This window comes from Delphinapterus leucas, chromosome 15, assembly GCF_059928025.1.
Source record: "Delphinapterus leucas isolate spDelLeu-1000000601 "Yukka" chromosome 15, BTC_Dleu_Yukka2, whole genome shotgun sequence".
NCBI lineage: Eukaryota > Metazoa > Chordata > Mammalia > Artiodactyla > Monodontidae > Delphinapterus > Delphinapterus leucas.
Window position 1 is genome coordinate 73,037,163 of NC_143143.1, and position 16,824 is coordinate 73,053,986.

The 16,824-nt window shown below is 49.4% G+C and overlaps 1 protein-coding gene across 1 annotated transcript; it reads left to right on the forward strand.

The window, feature by feature from the left end:
• Positions 1-2,918: 2,918 nt before the first annotated feature.
• CCN5 (cellular communication network factor 5) lies at positions 2,919-14,114 on the forward strand. The gene is made up of 4 exons (XM_022592323.2): positions 2,919-3,187; positions 7,207-7,423; positions 11,770-12,024; positions 13,843-14,114. Exons 1-4 carry the CDS (start codon positions 3,128-3,130, stop codon positions 14,061-14,063), a joined length of 753 nt encoding a protein of 250 aa, XP_022448031.1. The 5' UTR covers positions 2,919-3,127; the 3' UTR covers positions 14,064-14,114.
• Positions 14,115-16,824: the final 2,710 nt, after the last annotated feature.

A 16,824-nucleotide genomic window follows, 5' to 3' on the forward strand; every position in this document is an offset into this window, starting at 1 on the left:
GCCTCTCTGGGCAGCACTGTCTTTCCTTCCCTCCCCTTGGAAAGCACACCCGGCCTCACCCCCTCACTGGTGGGGGAGGGACTCGTCCTCTGATACGATATCGCTGTGAGCAGTGTGCCTCTCTCCACCTCCTCCTCACCTCCTAGTTTCTCTGGTCTTCCTTCTTGTCTTAGAGGAAGAAGTGGTTCAAAACTTCCTCCCACGAAAACTAATCAGTGGTAACAGAGGTCAGAATAGTGAGTACCTTGGGAGGCAGAGAGTATAGTCTTGGAAGAGGCATGAGGAACTTTCTGGAAATGTATCTTGACCTGGGTGGTGGTTACATGGGTGTGTACATATGTGAAGAGTTGTTGAGATGTACACTTAAGACTACTGCGCTGTAAGCATTTCTGTTTATGTTACCCCTCAATTAAAAAAAATATATGCCACAGAGACCTCTCTGAGCAGTAGCAAAAATAAATGACCACAACATAGGTTTTGGAGTCATATGAACCTTCACTGAAAGTCTGCCTCTGTTTTCTAGCTGTGTGACCTTAAGCAAGTTATTTAACCTCCCTGAACTTCATTTCTTTTTCTTTCTTTTCTTTCTTTTCTTTTCTTTCTTTCTTTCTTCCTTTCTTTCTTTCTTTCTTTCTTTCTTTCTTTCTTTCTTTCTTTCTTTCTTTCTTTCTTTCTTTCCTTCCTTCCTTCCTTCCTCTTTCTCTCTCTCTTTCTTTCTTTCTTTCTTTTTTAAAGGTATGGACTGTGAAGATTAGAAACACCACTTTTTATAAAATGTACTTAGCACAGGGCTAGCTCCCACTGGGTGCTCAATACACAATCACTTTCATTGTTATTAAAACCAGTGACCCTAGCAAGGATAGGATGGGGGAGTGGTTTTCCCTGGGGACAGACAATAAAAGGGGTACATTGTCCATAGAGAATTTAAGGATAAAATTGATGATAAAAAAAAGTCTGCTTTTTGTTATCACCATGCACTGGCAAATCTAAATAATGTCAGTTGGAAAATGCTACATCCTGAAAAAATCTTTTATTGGTGTACATTCTAAACAATTGTTGTGGTGACTGCTGAATTTTAATATTATATAGGTAAGCTTCAAATTAGCACATTTTAATTTCTTATCCTTTAATAAACCTCTTCTACATGGAAGTTAATCTGGAGAATTTCTAAGAATACAGTTACCGCGAGCACAGGTGGAGTCAGGAACACACGTTCACAAAGAGAATCAGTTCCTAACAGTTCGAAATCTTTCGTGCTTGCTCCAAGTACAGTTCCTGTCTCCAGCCCTGCGGTATTACATATTTCTGCATCTCACTAGTAGATTCAAAGAAACAATGACTGTAGAGTGATGGTGAAGACGAAGATATATGTAGTTCAAGTCTGTCATTCTAGGCGACTCCTTGGAATTTTGATTTGTGTCTAAAATTTAGAAAAGTGAAACAGTGTGAACTGCAAAGGGTAACGTTTTTGCCTGGTAAGTGCAAATTCTAGCTCATACATGAAACATATGTGTTTCATCTCAATGATTACTGATCATACTTTGTTGTATGAAGGAGATGGGTGTTCCAAAATGATCCACTGTGTGTGTAAAATATCCTAGGCATGCCTCTGACTCAAGCAAAAGCATTAATAAAGAACACTGTATCTCCTTCTCCCCAAGTCTGTGGACGCGCAACCCTTACCCTCAGTCACTTCCTCTAGCCATAAATGATCAAATCCCACATTTTCATCTTCAGCCTCCATCTGCATCAACTCCTTCTCCTGGAATTGCACCCAATACCAAATCACTCTTCTTCCTTGCCAAGTGCCCATTATGGACCTTTCTGCTGTCCAGCTCCATCGCTTTGAGATTTGGCGTACTGGGGGAGATGATGGGAGCCAAAGCCTTCTCCAGCCACCACGTGACATCACCTCTAGTATTATCTTTGCCAAATTCTACAGTCAAAGGTCATGTCTTTATACCTCCCCCATCCCAGTGGCTGGGATGTTGTAGGTGCCCCTCAAATGCTGGTGGTGTGAATATCATGTGTCTTACTTCCCCATGTGTAGCACCGCGCCCCACCTCACTGTCAGCCCCAGACACACCAGGCATCTTTGTCTCCCAGAACAGGCACTGCTCTCACGCTCTCCCCCACCTCTAGGCATCTGTACATGCTGTTCCCTCTGTCTGGAATGTTCTGCCCTCTCTAACTCCTTTTCGCCTTGGTTCCTCCTCCAGAGATCTGTCCCTTACCCTCGGTCTGAACAGGACCCCTCCTCGATATTCCCAGAAAGTCCACCTGCTCTCCCACTGTCCTTTCCCCCTCTGGGTTTGCCCCCTCTGCAGGGGCTGGAGACGCAACAGAGGGGGCCTCAGAGTTGGTTGAATTCAGCAAAATGGATCTGGTTCTTCCAGATCACCTAGCAGGGCCCAGCAAGAACGGGCACACACTAGGTCCAGTCTGCATGGGCTCATCCACCACGGGCCACCTTCCAGAGCCCAACAAGCAGGCCACGGGGAGGCCCCTTGTCGCCAAAAGCAAACAGGCCTCCAAGGGAAGTTTTGCTCTGGGTCACACCCACCTCTGGATGGCTGCCAATCTTCCTGCCAGAAACCGCAGGCCCGCCAAAGCCGCCTGGAGTCCAGGCCACGGGGCTTAGAAGCACTCGGGTCAGTTTTGCAAAGGGGGTGTCTTCTGAGCACTTCCTGGATCAACAGCCCCCCGTCCCTGGGGTCAGGCAGGAGGGCTGGGGCTGGGTTGCAGCTAGAGAGGCCCCTCTTGGGCTGGGAGGAGCTAGAGAGGCCCCTGCCAGCCTGTCACAGGCTCCTGGCACTGGCACTGGCTCTGGCTTTCACATACACACACACACACACACACACACACACACACTGGCAAGCACCCCCCAGGTGGCCTCCACAGTCTCACCTTCAGGTAAATGCGCTCATCAGTGGGAAGATGAGAATGGGAGAGAAACAAGGGCTACAAAGGCCAGCGTGTGTGTGTGTGTGTGTGTGTGTGTGTGTGTGTGTGTGTGTGTGTGCGCGCGCGCGTGCATGCCTGGGAGTGACCTCACAGCTGCTGGAACATAAAGACTTCCAGGTCCTGCCTCCCAGGCTCAAAGCTGGCTCCGTGGGGACACAGTGACATGAGAGGCACACCACAGACCCACCTCCTGGTCTTCTCCCTCCTCTGCCTCTTCTCCAAGGTAAGGGGGCCCCAGGCCCCAAAATGTACTGCTGGCTTCCTTGGTGTGGTGGGGAAGGTGTTAAATCACAGCCAGGGACCCCCTGGGAGAATTCCTGCAGGCCACCTGTGTGGGGCTCAGCTCAGCTTCCCTCCCTGATGCCCAGACAGCAGCCCCTGGCCAGCTCTGCTGTGTGACCCCAGGCAAGTCTCTTTCCCTCTCTGAGCCTCAGCGGCTTCCTCAGTTGAATGGGTATAATGTTCATGGGGCCTCTGTGAAGATCATTTATCATAGTTCAACTACAGTGCTTAGCACAGGACCTGGAATATGGCAAATGTTTAAGAGAGGACTTTTATGATTATTACCAATCCCCATAGCTCCTCTACAGACAGAAGTGGGTCTTCTCATTATAAATGGGGAGACTCAAGACATGGCCTGCCTTTGCCTGTGAGCCAGGATTTGAATGGATGTTGGTGCATAGCTGATTGGAATGTTCATACCACAGGGGCATTAATGCTGCTGGGCCCTCATGTAGTGAGTGGCCTGCTGACCCTAGCTGGAGGCGGATAAGGAGACAGCTCCATGGAATAATGACCTTCTCTCCTGGGATATTTTCAAAGGGCTTGTGGAACATCCACCTTGCCTACCATGACCAATAACCCCATAAGGAATTATTATCCCGTTTTCAGTCAAGCGAGTCTCCGAGAGGGTAGGCAACTTGTTCAAAACCACACAGCATCAGAGCAATAGAGGAGGTAGAACCCAGGATAGGCCTGGGTGTGAGGCAGGGGGGACTGCAGTCTGTGTCTCTCCACCCCCAACCTGGACCAAGGCCACGGTTGCTGAGCCTGCCATCACCTTAGCAAATGTCAGGCTCCTGGCGTCATGGGTATCGGCCCCCCACAAGCCACGACCTCACTGTATTTTCATGCTCCTTTGAGGATCACAGGCAGGAACTTTTCTCTATCCTGGGTCCAAGCAGTGGTTGGGGGAAGGCTCAGAACCCTACTGGCATCCTAATCCTGCTGTTTGCTCTCCCAAAGCGGGTGTGCAGGACATGATTCCAGGGAGGGTAGCGTGGGTAGCCGGAGCAGGGGACTTGGGGTTCTGGGCTTAGGATTAAAGGAAAGACCAAAATGAAGCTGTCCTAGACTCACCGTTTACCTCCCCCAGCCCTCCATTCTTCCCAGGCTCCAGGGAGCCAGGCAGCATCCCACACAGAACACAGGAACTTAGTCATCACACACATGAAAGCCGCAACAATCCGCAGAGAGAGAATTCCAAGTCTTGCAGGCAGGGCTCAGGCCTGCGGACGGGGCAGGTGGTAGAGACCTGGAAACAAGCCAAGTCACGTTGACCTAGAGCTGGCGGTGACCTCATTAAATCCTTGTCACGACTCCAGGACAGGTGGTCTCCACCCCATTTTACTGAGGAGGAAACAGCTCCCCCCCCACGGAACAGTTCAGTGAAGTGTCCAAGGTCACACAGCAAGTCAGTGGTAGAACTTGGAGTTCACCTCTTGCCCAGATGATTCCCTGTCCAGGGCTCTTGCCTCCTGGGGACCACAGCAAGGGTCTGGGGAAACCAAGTGTGTGATGGGGCAACTTGAACGTCGGGATGGGGTGGTTAGAAAGGGCACGGAGATAGAGGAATACCAGAGAGGACCTATCTCTTCTTGGCTATGCTGAAACACCCTCCCTGATATCTCTCTTGAACAGATGGGTAAATTGAGGCAGAGGCTAAGCGGCATCAGAGCCACTAGGGGACAAGAGGTAGGTGTGGCAATTAAGAGACTGGGCCTTGGATTCACATGAACCTGGATTCTGATCCTGGCTCTACCGCTTACTGGTGATACCACTACACTGCTTTAAGCTTCAGTTTCCTCGTCTTTAAAATGGGCATGATGCTTAACTTCCCTGGCAGTCCAGTGGTCAGGACTCCATGCTTCCACTGCAGGGGGCCCAGGTTCGATCCGTGGTCAGGGGACTAAGATGCTGCATGCCTCACAGTGCAGCCAAAAAAAAAAGAATTAAAATGGGCATAATGCTGGTACCTCACACTGGAGGGTTAAATTAGTACATTAAAGTGCTCGGCACTCGGCGTGCCCATGGTAAATGTCAGCCATAATCATCGGGGTTATCAGTGGCCCCTCCTGGGCACGTCAGGACCTGCAGATCCGGCCCCTGTCAAACTCTCCCCGTAGAGAGAGCCCAAAGTGAGACCCCAGGTGCAAAGCAGAAGGCTTATCTCCTGGCATCCCCGCTTTCAGGAGGGAGGGACCCAAGAGTCAGTTCTGGTCAAAGGCCCCCCACTTCCCACCAACCAAGAGAGTTCAACCTCTGGTTTGGAAGGGATGCCCAAAGTCCAGCCGATTTTTTCTCAGCTCAATTCCACGTGAATCACCTCTGAATTTATTAAGATGCAGATTTAGATTAATAAAGAAGGGCCCTAGATGCTGCATTTCTAACAAGCTTCCAGGTGATGGGGCTGCTGCTGGTCCAGACCACACTCTGAGAGGTGAGGCTAGACCATCTTCTCTAGAATCTGGTATCACCTAGTCTCCTGCTTGAAATGCCTGTGGAAGTGGAAACTCGCTCTTCGTGAGGTTCCAGGCACAGAGCTGTACACTTGCATCTATTATTACCAGTGCCATCTTAGATGGGGGCCCTGTGAGTGCCCCCTGGTCTGCGACCCCCACCGGAGGCTGGTCTGCCAATTTGGGGCAGCCCCTAGTGGCCAGCATGGGAACTGCAGAGGTTTGCAGGATAGGGAGTCCTAGGGGTGGGAAAGGTGAGGATTAGGGCAAAGGGGTCACTGCCTGCTTTGGGGCCACACAGGACATAGGAGGTCATTCATTTCATCTTCCTAAACTGCAAGTCTTCCATCTTCTGCATAAAACCCTCCAGTCCTCCAAGGATCCATAGATGGGGCCACTGGTAACATCTTGAATTATGCATGGTCCTTGGTCCCTACCTTCCAATGGACATATGGGGACCCCAGGGCATCTGGTTTCTGGTTTGGTTGTTTCACTGTCCTGAGTGAGGAGGGGCAGTCAGGACACCTGGACTGATACCTTGAGCCTGCCCCTGGGGGTGGGTTCCTAAGGCTTTTTCCCTATTACAGGAAATGTCTATCCCAAATCTGGGTTCCTGGATCCTCAATGAGGAAGCAGGCTCCCAGCCCTGCAGCTAACCCACTGGGACTTTGTCCCTTCCTCTATCTGGAGCTCAGTTCCCCCATCTTTACATGGCAGGGGGAGGGATTTAGACTGGAGCAGAGGTGCCAGTAACCTAGCTGGGCATCAGAAGCCCCTGTTAAGAACAGATTTGAGGGCTCAGCCTCTGGAAGTTCTGATTTGGTAAGTCCCAGAGGAGGCCTCGGGGTCGGTATTTTACCAGGTTTCCTGGATGATTGGATGCTCATCCAGAAACATATTCTAGATTGTTCCAAAGATCAAAAAACATCCATGATACTGTTTGATTTATTCAGCCCTCAAGATAAATACCCACTGTCCACCTGCTAAAAAGTGAACAGCACCCTGTCATTTTAATCCTTCCTTTTGTTGCTTTTACCCTCCTGTAAGCTCCTAGAAGGCAGACCCTAAGCCCTTTATCGTAATTCACAATGAAGATCATTATAGCCAGATGCATGGAGTGTCTACTGCACGCCAGGCCATGCGCTAAAGGTTTAATATGCATCATTTCATGTACTCCTCAAAACAATTCTCCGAGTTAAACATTATTGCCCCCTTTTTACAGATGAGGAAATTGAAGCTCAGAGAGCATAAGTAACTTCCCCAAGATTGCTCAGCTAATAAGGGGCAGAGTTAGTTCCGGAACTCTAGTCCAGAGCCCTTGCTCATGACCACAGTGCCATGCTGTCTCTTAGGGAGTGCCGTGGGGCTGCCGGGGTCCAAGGCCAGGTCTATGTGACTCCAGGGCCAAGGTGTGAACCCTACACTGGCAGAGAAGGAGTCAGTTGTGAGGGGCTCACTAGCCACCTTGAACGACCATGGCTGAGCGAGGTCTCTGTCTCTGCAGGTGTGTGCCCAGCTGTGCCCAACACCGTGTACCTGTCCCTGGCCCCCACCCCGATGCCCACAGGGGGTGCCCCTGGTGTTGGACGGTTGCAGCTGCTGCCGGGTGTGTGCACGGCGGCTGGGAGAGCCCTGCGACCATCTCCACGTCTGCGACCCCAGCCAGGGGCTGGTCTGCCAGCTCGGGGCGGGCCCTGGCGGCCGGGGGTCCGTGTGCCTCTGTAAGCAGGTTTGCGGGACTGATGGAGGGGGTGTTTGGGGGGGAAGTCAAGGCCTTGAGGTCCTGAGTCCAAGAGAAGCCCTTCTCTCTCCCAGCCAAACCTGGTGACACAGGGTTCCCTAAGCTCACTCCCCTCTTCTTTTCTTTTGTCTTTGCTCAGATCATGGCCACCACCCAAACAACCTACCCTCCTTCTTCCTGTCTGTCCAGATCATAGCCGACTTTCAAAGCCAAGCTCAAACACAGCCCTCCCAGATTTCTCAAACCAGAAGTCATCATCCCTTCCCAGGACCCTCACAACACTCTTGGGAAAAATGAAAGGGCAACTCCCTATTTGGGGCATAACCTGTGTCAGGCACTGTGCTAAGCATTTACCTCCTAAATCACATAATCCTCGCAATAATCCTATGAGGTAAGTACTTTCAGACCCATTTTATAGATGAGGAAACTGAGGCTCAGCGATACTAATGGACACGCTTAATGTTACACAGCTGGGGACTGAGTCAAGCAGGCTCTAAAGCAACATTCCGTTCTGTCCTCTTGTGGGATTGGGAGCCCTTGGACAGTCTGAATCCCGAGTCTGCTATTTGCTGGCGACCTTGGGCATGTCACATCTTCCACTACCCTAGGCCTTGTGCCTTCTGGGGATTTAAATCAGGGGTTCTCAACTTTGCTCTAGGACTGGATAATTCTCTGTGTGGGGCTGCTCTTCTGTGCAGGACTTCTGGCAGCATCCCTGGTCTCTACCCACGAGATGCCGGGGAGCAAAGTCATCCCCAGTTGAGAACCACTGGTTTAGAGAACTATAAAGAGGTGAAGACTGTTCTGTTCCCTTTTTTTCTTTTTAAATAATAAGACTTGTAGAGCAATTTACCACTCTCATCTACATAGCTGTAACACTTAAAAAAGAAAAAAGAATGAGAGATAGAGAAAGAGAGGAAGAAAAGCCCATGAATCATTGACAATAAGTCTATCTACAGGAAAAGGCTTGTTAAAAAACAAAAATTATAGACATAAAGTTATCAACAGTAAATCCCTGTAAAATACTTTTTTTGATAAGGGGAGTATACTAATGAGAAAGGGGTGATGTGTTTTATAAACTTCCAGATGACTGCTAATAAAAATGTATCTAAAGAAAAAATTAGACAAGTAACACTTAGCTTACAAGGCTGTTATCTAGCTAAGCCATGACACATGTAAAGCACTTGGCAGAGTTTATTTATTGAGCACCTGCCTAGCATTTACCATGTGCCAGGCACTAAGAGTTTCACAAATATCACCTCATTTAATCTCTCAACAACCATATGAGGTAGATCCTAATGTCATCCCCATTTTGTAAATGGAAAAAAAGAGGCACAGAGAGGCTAAGTAACTTGCCCAAGGTCACACAGCTCAGAAGTCGCTGAGCTGGGATTTGAATTCAGGGAGCTGGCTCCACAATCTTTGTTTCTATCACTCTACTGCCTGACGCTCAGTATACACTTAGTACATAGTGGCTGTTACTGTCACTAACTTTATTAAGGAGCTTTTCGTATTCCACCTTGATTCAAATTTCAAATACCTGGAGGCCAAGAATTTACCTGGTCCTTGCTCCTTCCTGCCACTTCCAGCCCTGGTCAGGCGACACAGTGGTGCTCATGAATGTTTAAAGACTGGAACCAAATTTGGAGGCTGGGAGCTAGTGAAGCCACGGATGAGCCAGGGCCAGCTAAGACCTCACAGAGGCTGAGTCTAGGTCTTGGCTCTGGAGGGAACATGCTTCCCCAAATCTCTCCTCTCACAAACTAGTTGGACACCTCTTCACTGAGGACCAACTCCGAGCTGTGTGTGTGTCCAGCACGAGCTCCCGATCTCCCTGGCATTAAATGCGCAGCTTCCCCAGCTCAGCCAAGTGCGTCTCCATCCCTCCCGTGGCTCGGCCTCAAACTTTGGAGTCATTCTTGACTTCTCCCTTTTTTTTCACATCCCACTCACTACCCACCAGCAAATTCTTTACAATATTTCAAGAATTCAACATTTCTCAGTCCCTCAACTGCTACCACCGGGTCTGAGCCCCCTCATTACCCATCTGGATCTTGCAGAAGCCCCGTAACTGTCTCCCTGCTTCTGTCCTTGGCCCCTAGTCTGTTCTCAACACAGCAGCCTGAGGGCTCCTTTAAATACATAAATCAGGTCACAGATCACTTCCCTCCTCTGCGTAAAAGCCTCCAATAGCTTCTCATCTTCTCAGAGTAAGAACCAAAGCCCCCTCAGTGGGCGACAAGACCCTGCAGGATCCTGCTCCTGTTTTCTCTACGACCACATCTAACTCCCTCTCTCCCTCCTGCTCTCTGCTCCAGCCACAACGGCCTCCCCGCTGCTCCTTAAATACTGAGATGAGGCACGCTCCCACCTCAGGGCCTTTGCACTGGCTTTTCCTGCTACCAGCACTTTTTCCCCCAGATATCTGCATGGCGAGTTCCCTCACCTCCTTCACATCTTTACCCCAATATTGCCTTTTCAGTGAGGCCTTTTCTGATCACCACATTTAAAAACTACAACCCTGCCCTACTCATTAACCCTGCCCTCCTTTATTTTTCTAGCACTAATCACCATCTGACATCACAAACACCACCTTGTTTCTTGTGTTTATTTCCACTGGAGCGAAAGCTCCAGTGAGGGCAGGATTTGGGCTGGTCTCAGCCACTGCTGTATCACAAGATACCTAGAACAATGTGTGGCACGTAGTAGGCACTCAATAAATAACTGTTGAATGTATGAAAAATAACAACAGTTCTGGTGGGGCTAGCAGTAACAGGCACTGTTTATGGAGCATGTACTGTGAACAAATCCTTTATATACATGATTTCATTTTAACCTTAATAATGAGGGAGGTCCTATTATTATCCCTATTTTGCAGATGAGGGAACTGGGGCTCAGAGAGGTTAAGGCACCTGCCTAAGGTCACACAGTGTGCAAGTGGTTGCAGGTAAAACAAAAAACAAAAAACAAAAAGACCCTGTTGTTCCTTCTCCTGCAAGGGACTCTCAGAGGGAAAGAAGGATGCAGAAATTACCAGATGACAAGCTTGTGCCCTGAAGTTATTTGGGGGAAGTTTCTGGACAAGGGGGCCATTGGAGAGGGCCCAGAAGAAGAAGTAGGGTTTTGGCAGCAGTATGTGTGTATGGGTGGGGGGATCCCAAATCCAGTACATTTGAAGGTGCCTCATGGTGTCGGGGACCACGCACATGGATTCACACAGATCCCGGGGTGGGGAGTGGCTGCCTAGGGATCATTACCTACCTCCCAATTAGCTCTGAGCTGAAGGACCCAGGAGAGATGCCAGGAAATCTTACTAAAATTATCGCTCCCTCCAGCTGACTTTCCTAAATAATCCCTCTGTTTACCAGGTCATCCCAGCGACCAGGAGGCCCCAGGGCTGCAGCCCCAGGAGTCTGGCTGGGAGACCCAGGCTAGGGGTTATGGATTAAGGTGCAGCTACCCCTCTGGTTTCTTGGAAACCAGTGGCCACATGGTCCAGGCCAAAAGGTCAGGGATTTGGAACCAAAGGGCTGTGGCCTGGAAGGAGTAAGGAGATGGGGGTGACACTGGCCCTGTCCTGCCCAGAAGAATAGCATCACCTATTCCCATTTAGTGAGCATCTACTAGGTCCCAGGCTTGGGGCAAAATGCTTTAAGTGCACTAGCTCATTTGATCCTCCAGTGGCTTTGTGAGCAGGGTACTGAGGCTCAAAGAGGTGAAGTAACTTGTCCCAGGTCCCACAGCTAGCAAGCAGGGAACTGGGATTTGAACCCAGGTTCAAAATTCCAAATTTTGAAATTTCAGTGTGTATACAATAGTGGTAATATTTTATATATTTAAAAAACATATTATTATTAATATATAATAATTATTCTAATAATAACAACAGAGCAGCAAGGATCTATTGAAGGTCTCCTTCATGTTGTATTCATTCCAAATATCATTTCATTTAGTCTATGCCACACCCTGTGAAATAAGTACCATTATAACCCATTTTGCAGATGGGGAAACTAAAAGAAGTAACATCACTTGGGCAAGGTCCATAGCTAATAAAAGAGCTGAAACCAGGCCAGTCTTCCCACAAAGCCTGTTCCAGGATGCAGCATGCTGTCTTCCTGCAGGCGACAGGGCAGTATGGCAATGGGGCGGGGGTGCATATCTCGGGGCTGGAGCCCCCTGCGGCGCTCAGATTCTGTAAGGGCACTGCATCCCCAGCGGGATCCAGACCAGCTCTGCAGAGAGGACCCTGTGGAGGATGTGGCCAGTGCAGCCCTCCCAGGGAAAGGTTGGGAGGTCACCGATGGAGATCCGGTTTCTCCTCTGCAGGGGGAGAAGATGAGGGCAGCTGTGAGGTGAACGGCCGCCTCTACCGGGATGGGGAGACCTTCCAGCCCCACTGCAGGATCCGCTGCCGCTGTGAGGACGGCGGCTTCACCTGTGTGCCCCTGTGCAGCGAGGACGTGCGGCTGCCCACCTGGGACTGTCCCTACCCCAAGAAGGTGGAGGTCCCAGGAAAATGCTGCCCTGAGTGGGTGTGCGACCAGGGAAGGGGGCTGGGGGTCCAGCCCCTCCCAGCCCATGGTGAGTACAGGGCTGGTCCAGGGCCGCCTGGAGGTGTGGTGGGGGGGAGGGCGGGGAGGGCTGGCGGGGGGAATGGGCGGGGCCTCTTAGGTGCCAGGACACCTGGACACATCAAAGCTAAGGTTATACTGACAAAATCTGGGAGGGGACAGTGGCTACGGGGACATGTAGGAAAGTGGAGTGGAGGGTCACAAGACCTCTTTAAAACTGACAAAACAGGAGGCGGTGGTGCAAATATATAAGTTTAAATCCTACACAATTAAAAATAAAACTTGGTGGCAGAGGGGGGAGGGGAAAGGAGGGTTAGAACACTTGAAACAAATTCTCACATTTCATAGCAGAGGTATAACATAGACCTATATTATTATAATATATATGTTATTATACTCATAATATATTGATACATATTAATAACATTTATATAATACAATTTAAATATTATATAATATTAGTACTACATTATTACTGGGGTTTATCAAAAGAGGAACTCAAAACCGAGTGAAGCAAGGTGGTTGCCTCTGGGATGTGGGCCTAGGGGTAGGCAGGAAAGACAGTGACCTCATGCTATAAACTCTTCAGTTATAGGATTACGTTATTGCTATGTTACTGGGTTTTTAAAAATTATTATTATATGAATTTAATTTTTGAAGGCAACCGAAAAGAGGGCATTGTTTCCATAGAAGATGGCGCCACACGAGGGGCGATAGAGCATGGTGGGTGAAGCATGGAGTCTGCCTGTGTTCTAAGCCCAGTTCCGCTACTTCTTGCTGTGTGAGAAGTTACTTAACTTCTCTGTGTCTCAGTTCCTCCAACTGTAAAATGAGAATGACAGCATCCACCTCACGGAGCTGCTGTGAGGCCTAGATGAGTAAATACAAGCTAAGCAGTTATGACGTGCCTGGCACACAGCACTCGGTGTATGCTGTTATTATCCCTACAATGGAATACGATACATCTGTTTAAATACATAGGAGAATGCCAGGGAGTTAGCCTTATGTATAAAAAGCAGGATATGACACCGTATACGCAAGTTGATCTCCGCTGTGTGTATGCATGTGTGTGCGTCTATAGCTATACGAACACATATACATCGTACAATGCTGCACACGTGTATATAACAGAGAGTTTTTCAACCCGGGCACTAGTGACATCTGGGCCAGGTAATTTTTGGTTGTGAGGGGATGTCTCGTGCGGTGTAGGATGTGTAGCAGCATCTCTGCTGGATTCCAGTAGTCCCCACTCTTACTTGTAACAAAAATGTCTCCAAAGGTTGCCAAATATCTTCCAGGGGGCAAAACTGTCCCCATTTAAGAGCCACTGGTTATAAAGGACTAGAAGGAAGGATACTAAAATATTAACAGCACAGAATAAGACTGGAGGAGAAGGAAAAGCTAGACCATGGGAGCCCACCACCTTGATCCAGACACGGCCTCACCATCACCAGCATCCTTACCTCCAGGTCATGGTACCACCACACACACGGGCCCCAACCTCCTTCCTGTAAGATGCTACTTATCACAGAACTTGTGGAGGATACAGCAGTGAGAAAGTCACCATTTACTGGGAGGCATCATGGCCAATGCCATCATAGTTGCCTAATAAGCAATAATTATGAAGTGCTTGCAAATACCAGGCACTGTGTTAAGCGCTTCACCTCCGCTATTTCATCCAATCCTTCCCATCAGCTATTAGGAAATTTACATAGGAAGAAACTGAGGCCCAGAGAGGTTAAGCAACGTGACCAAGATTGCATCGCAAGCCAGTGGGTAGATTTGTCTGCCTAACCTTGCCGTGCTGACCCCTCTTTCTCTCCCCCAGGACCCCAGTTTTCTGGTCTTGTCGCTCCCCCAGCCCCTGCCGTCTCCTGCCCAGAATGGAGCACGGCCTGGGGCCCCTGCTCAACCACCTGCGGGCTGGGCGTGGCCAGCCGGGTGTCCAACCAGAATCGCTTCTGCCGCCTGGAGACCCAGCGCCGCCTATGCCTACTCGGGCCCTGTCCACCCACCAGGGGCCACAGCCCATGGAACAGGGCCTTTTAGAGCCAGACTGAGAATGGAGACTGAGAATGGTCACCCGCCCACCCAGCAAGCAACCTGGGCTGCAGGCAACAGTCCAGCTTGGGTCCACCATCCGGGCCCTGGAGGACGAGAGTGTTGCCAAGCCAGCTGGTCCACCTGGACCCTGAGATGCAGCGGGATGCATGCCCTAGTCCCCCTTTCTCTAACTCACAGCCTGGGAGAATGGCCAGGTTTCTTCTGGTCCATTCACAGACTTTATCAATGATGCGCACGGGCTAGCTTTCCAGAGATGGGGCCACCATCTCTCCCTTAATCATTAGACTGAGGCAGGTGCTGGGCTGGATGGGCTATTTTTCTGGGGTTATGCTAAAGAGGGCACAGATATTCTGAACCTCCTGCTTCCTCTCCTGGAGCGATGTAAGAATATCCCTGAATATGTGCCTATGTGTCAAGCCTGTGCTGTCTAAGAAAGCCCTCTCCCCCGACCATGGGCAGAATTCAGGGACTGAAATCTTTGTAAAAATCACAAGGTGAAATCACTCTGTCTTGAAGAAAGTCAGAAAACAGGCCTTAACTTGACCCATTAAACCCAACTTGTATTAGTAAGAATTAACCTGTTTTGAGACTCTGCAATGCACCAGGCCAAGCCAGACATTTCATACGGGTCAGAGCTTGGAAACATTTTTGACTAGAGAGAAGCAGGGGATGATGAAGAGTACCTTCCAGAGACTGGGGAACACGGCCTGAAATAAACCAACCCATGTGTGAAGTTCCGTTTGACGTCTCATGTTTTATTGTTTAAAGACAAAAAAATCCCTACACACAAATTTTATATCCTCTTTGGCGGTCTACCTGTGTTTGTTTAAAAATAAAAACTATGTTTTCATCAGGATCCAACCAGGAAATTAGAAAACACTCTTGGTATTTACCAGGATTTCTTCTTATTTAAACTAATTCGATTGAGGGATGAGGCACACCCAGTTAAATGCACAGGTCTTTTATTTTTATCTTTGGTCGCGTTGGATCTTCGTTGCTGTGTGCGGGCTTTCTCTAGTTGCGGCGAGCGGGGGCTACTCTTTGTCACGGTGCGCGAGCTTCTCATTGCGGTGGCTTCTCTTGTTGCGGAGCAAGGGCTCTAGGCGTGCAGGCTTCAGTAGTTGTGGCACGCGGGCTCAGTAGTTGTGGTTCACGGGCTCTAGAGTGCAGGCTCAGTAGTTGTGGCACATGGGCTTAGTCGCTCCGCAGCAAGTGGGATCTTCCAGGACCAGGGATCGAAGCCATGTCCCCTGCATTGGCAGGCAGATTCTTAACCACTGCGCCATCAGGGCACAGGTCTTACTGGTTTCATGAGTCTTTACAAACGCACACACCAACACCTCAGTCAAGGTGTAAAACATTTCCATCATCAAAGGAAGTTTTCTCGGGCTGGATCATCCTCTCCGCCCTCAAAGATGATGTAGCTTATTCTTGAACTTCACGTAAATAGAGTCATACGGTAAGTATTCTTTACTGAATGACTTCTTTCCCTCAGTACCGGACCTCGGGGTGGAGAGGCAGAGGGAGGGCAGAGCCCAGAAGCTGGGACCAGAAGGTGAAAGATGGAATCACAGCAGGGCTGTCTGCTGGGAGCAGGGGCCACCACGGAGATGCAGCCGTGTGCCTGACAAAAGGCAGATGGAGATGGGGAGACAGATCCTGGCTTCTGCTCTCTCCCACCCCCCAGTTCCCAGAAGTGCCTCCCATTGGTCAAACCTACTGGGAAGACCTGGGAGGCCAGGAATGCAGTGCTCTAAGGTACAAAACAGAGCCAGGAAGGTCGATTCTCAGCACACAGGTGGTAAATGACCTGCTCTTCAGTACGGTGGCCTCCAGTACTTCGGTCAGGTACCACCTCCTCCGGGCACCCCAATTTGAGAATCACAGGCAGCACTGGAGCCATTTAATCTTCACAAAATAGAACTAACTCTAGTTCACAGATGAGGAAGCCTAGATCTGGAAATGTGATCTGTCCAAAAGCTGGTTTGCAGTTGGGGTGGGATTTTAGTCCAAGCCAGGTTTATCTGACTCTCCAGGCTGGGTCTGTGGTCTCTCGCAGGCTGAGTTTTGGTGGGTTTGGTTCTGCAAGTGTAAACTCTGAACACGCTGCCCGGAACAATTCTGAAATCATCCTGAGAGCAAGGATGAGAACAATGAACTTGCACTGAACTGTTCCTACGTGGGGGGCTCTCTCTGCAAAGAGCTCTACCCACATAATCACATGTTGCCCTTGAAACATCCCTAAAACAAAGTGCTGCTGATGTTCCCATTTTAGAGGTGGGTAAACTAAGACTCAGAGTGATTAATGAGTTGTCCTAGGGTTGTGCTGCTGGGCTCTGGGCCAGGTTTGCTGTAAGGCCCATGACCTCACTCCTGAGAAGCTGTGAGCAGAGCCATGAAGAGTGGCCCCAGACAACCTGCCCGGTCCTGGCTGGTTTCCTGCTGAGATCTCAGGCAGCGTACTTAACTTCCTTGTGCCTCGGTTTCCTTTCCTCTAAAATGGGGATAATGGAAGTACTCAACACAGAGGGCCGTTGAAAGTATTATGTGGTTTAAATAAACATTTTAGCTATCATTACCTTGACTTGACCTCCTAGTGCTTTCGCTTTTTCATCTGTAAAATGGGCATAAATAGTAATGTCCACCCTGTAGGGTCGTTGTGTTGAGTGAGTACCCACCACGTAGGGGTATTGTGAATGTTAGGTGAGTGATTCCTCTACGTCCACTTGAAAATAAGCTATCATTA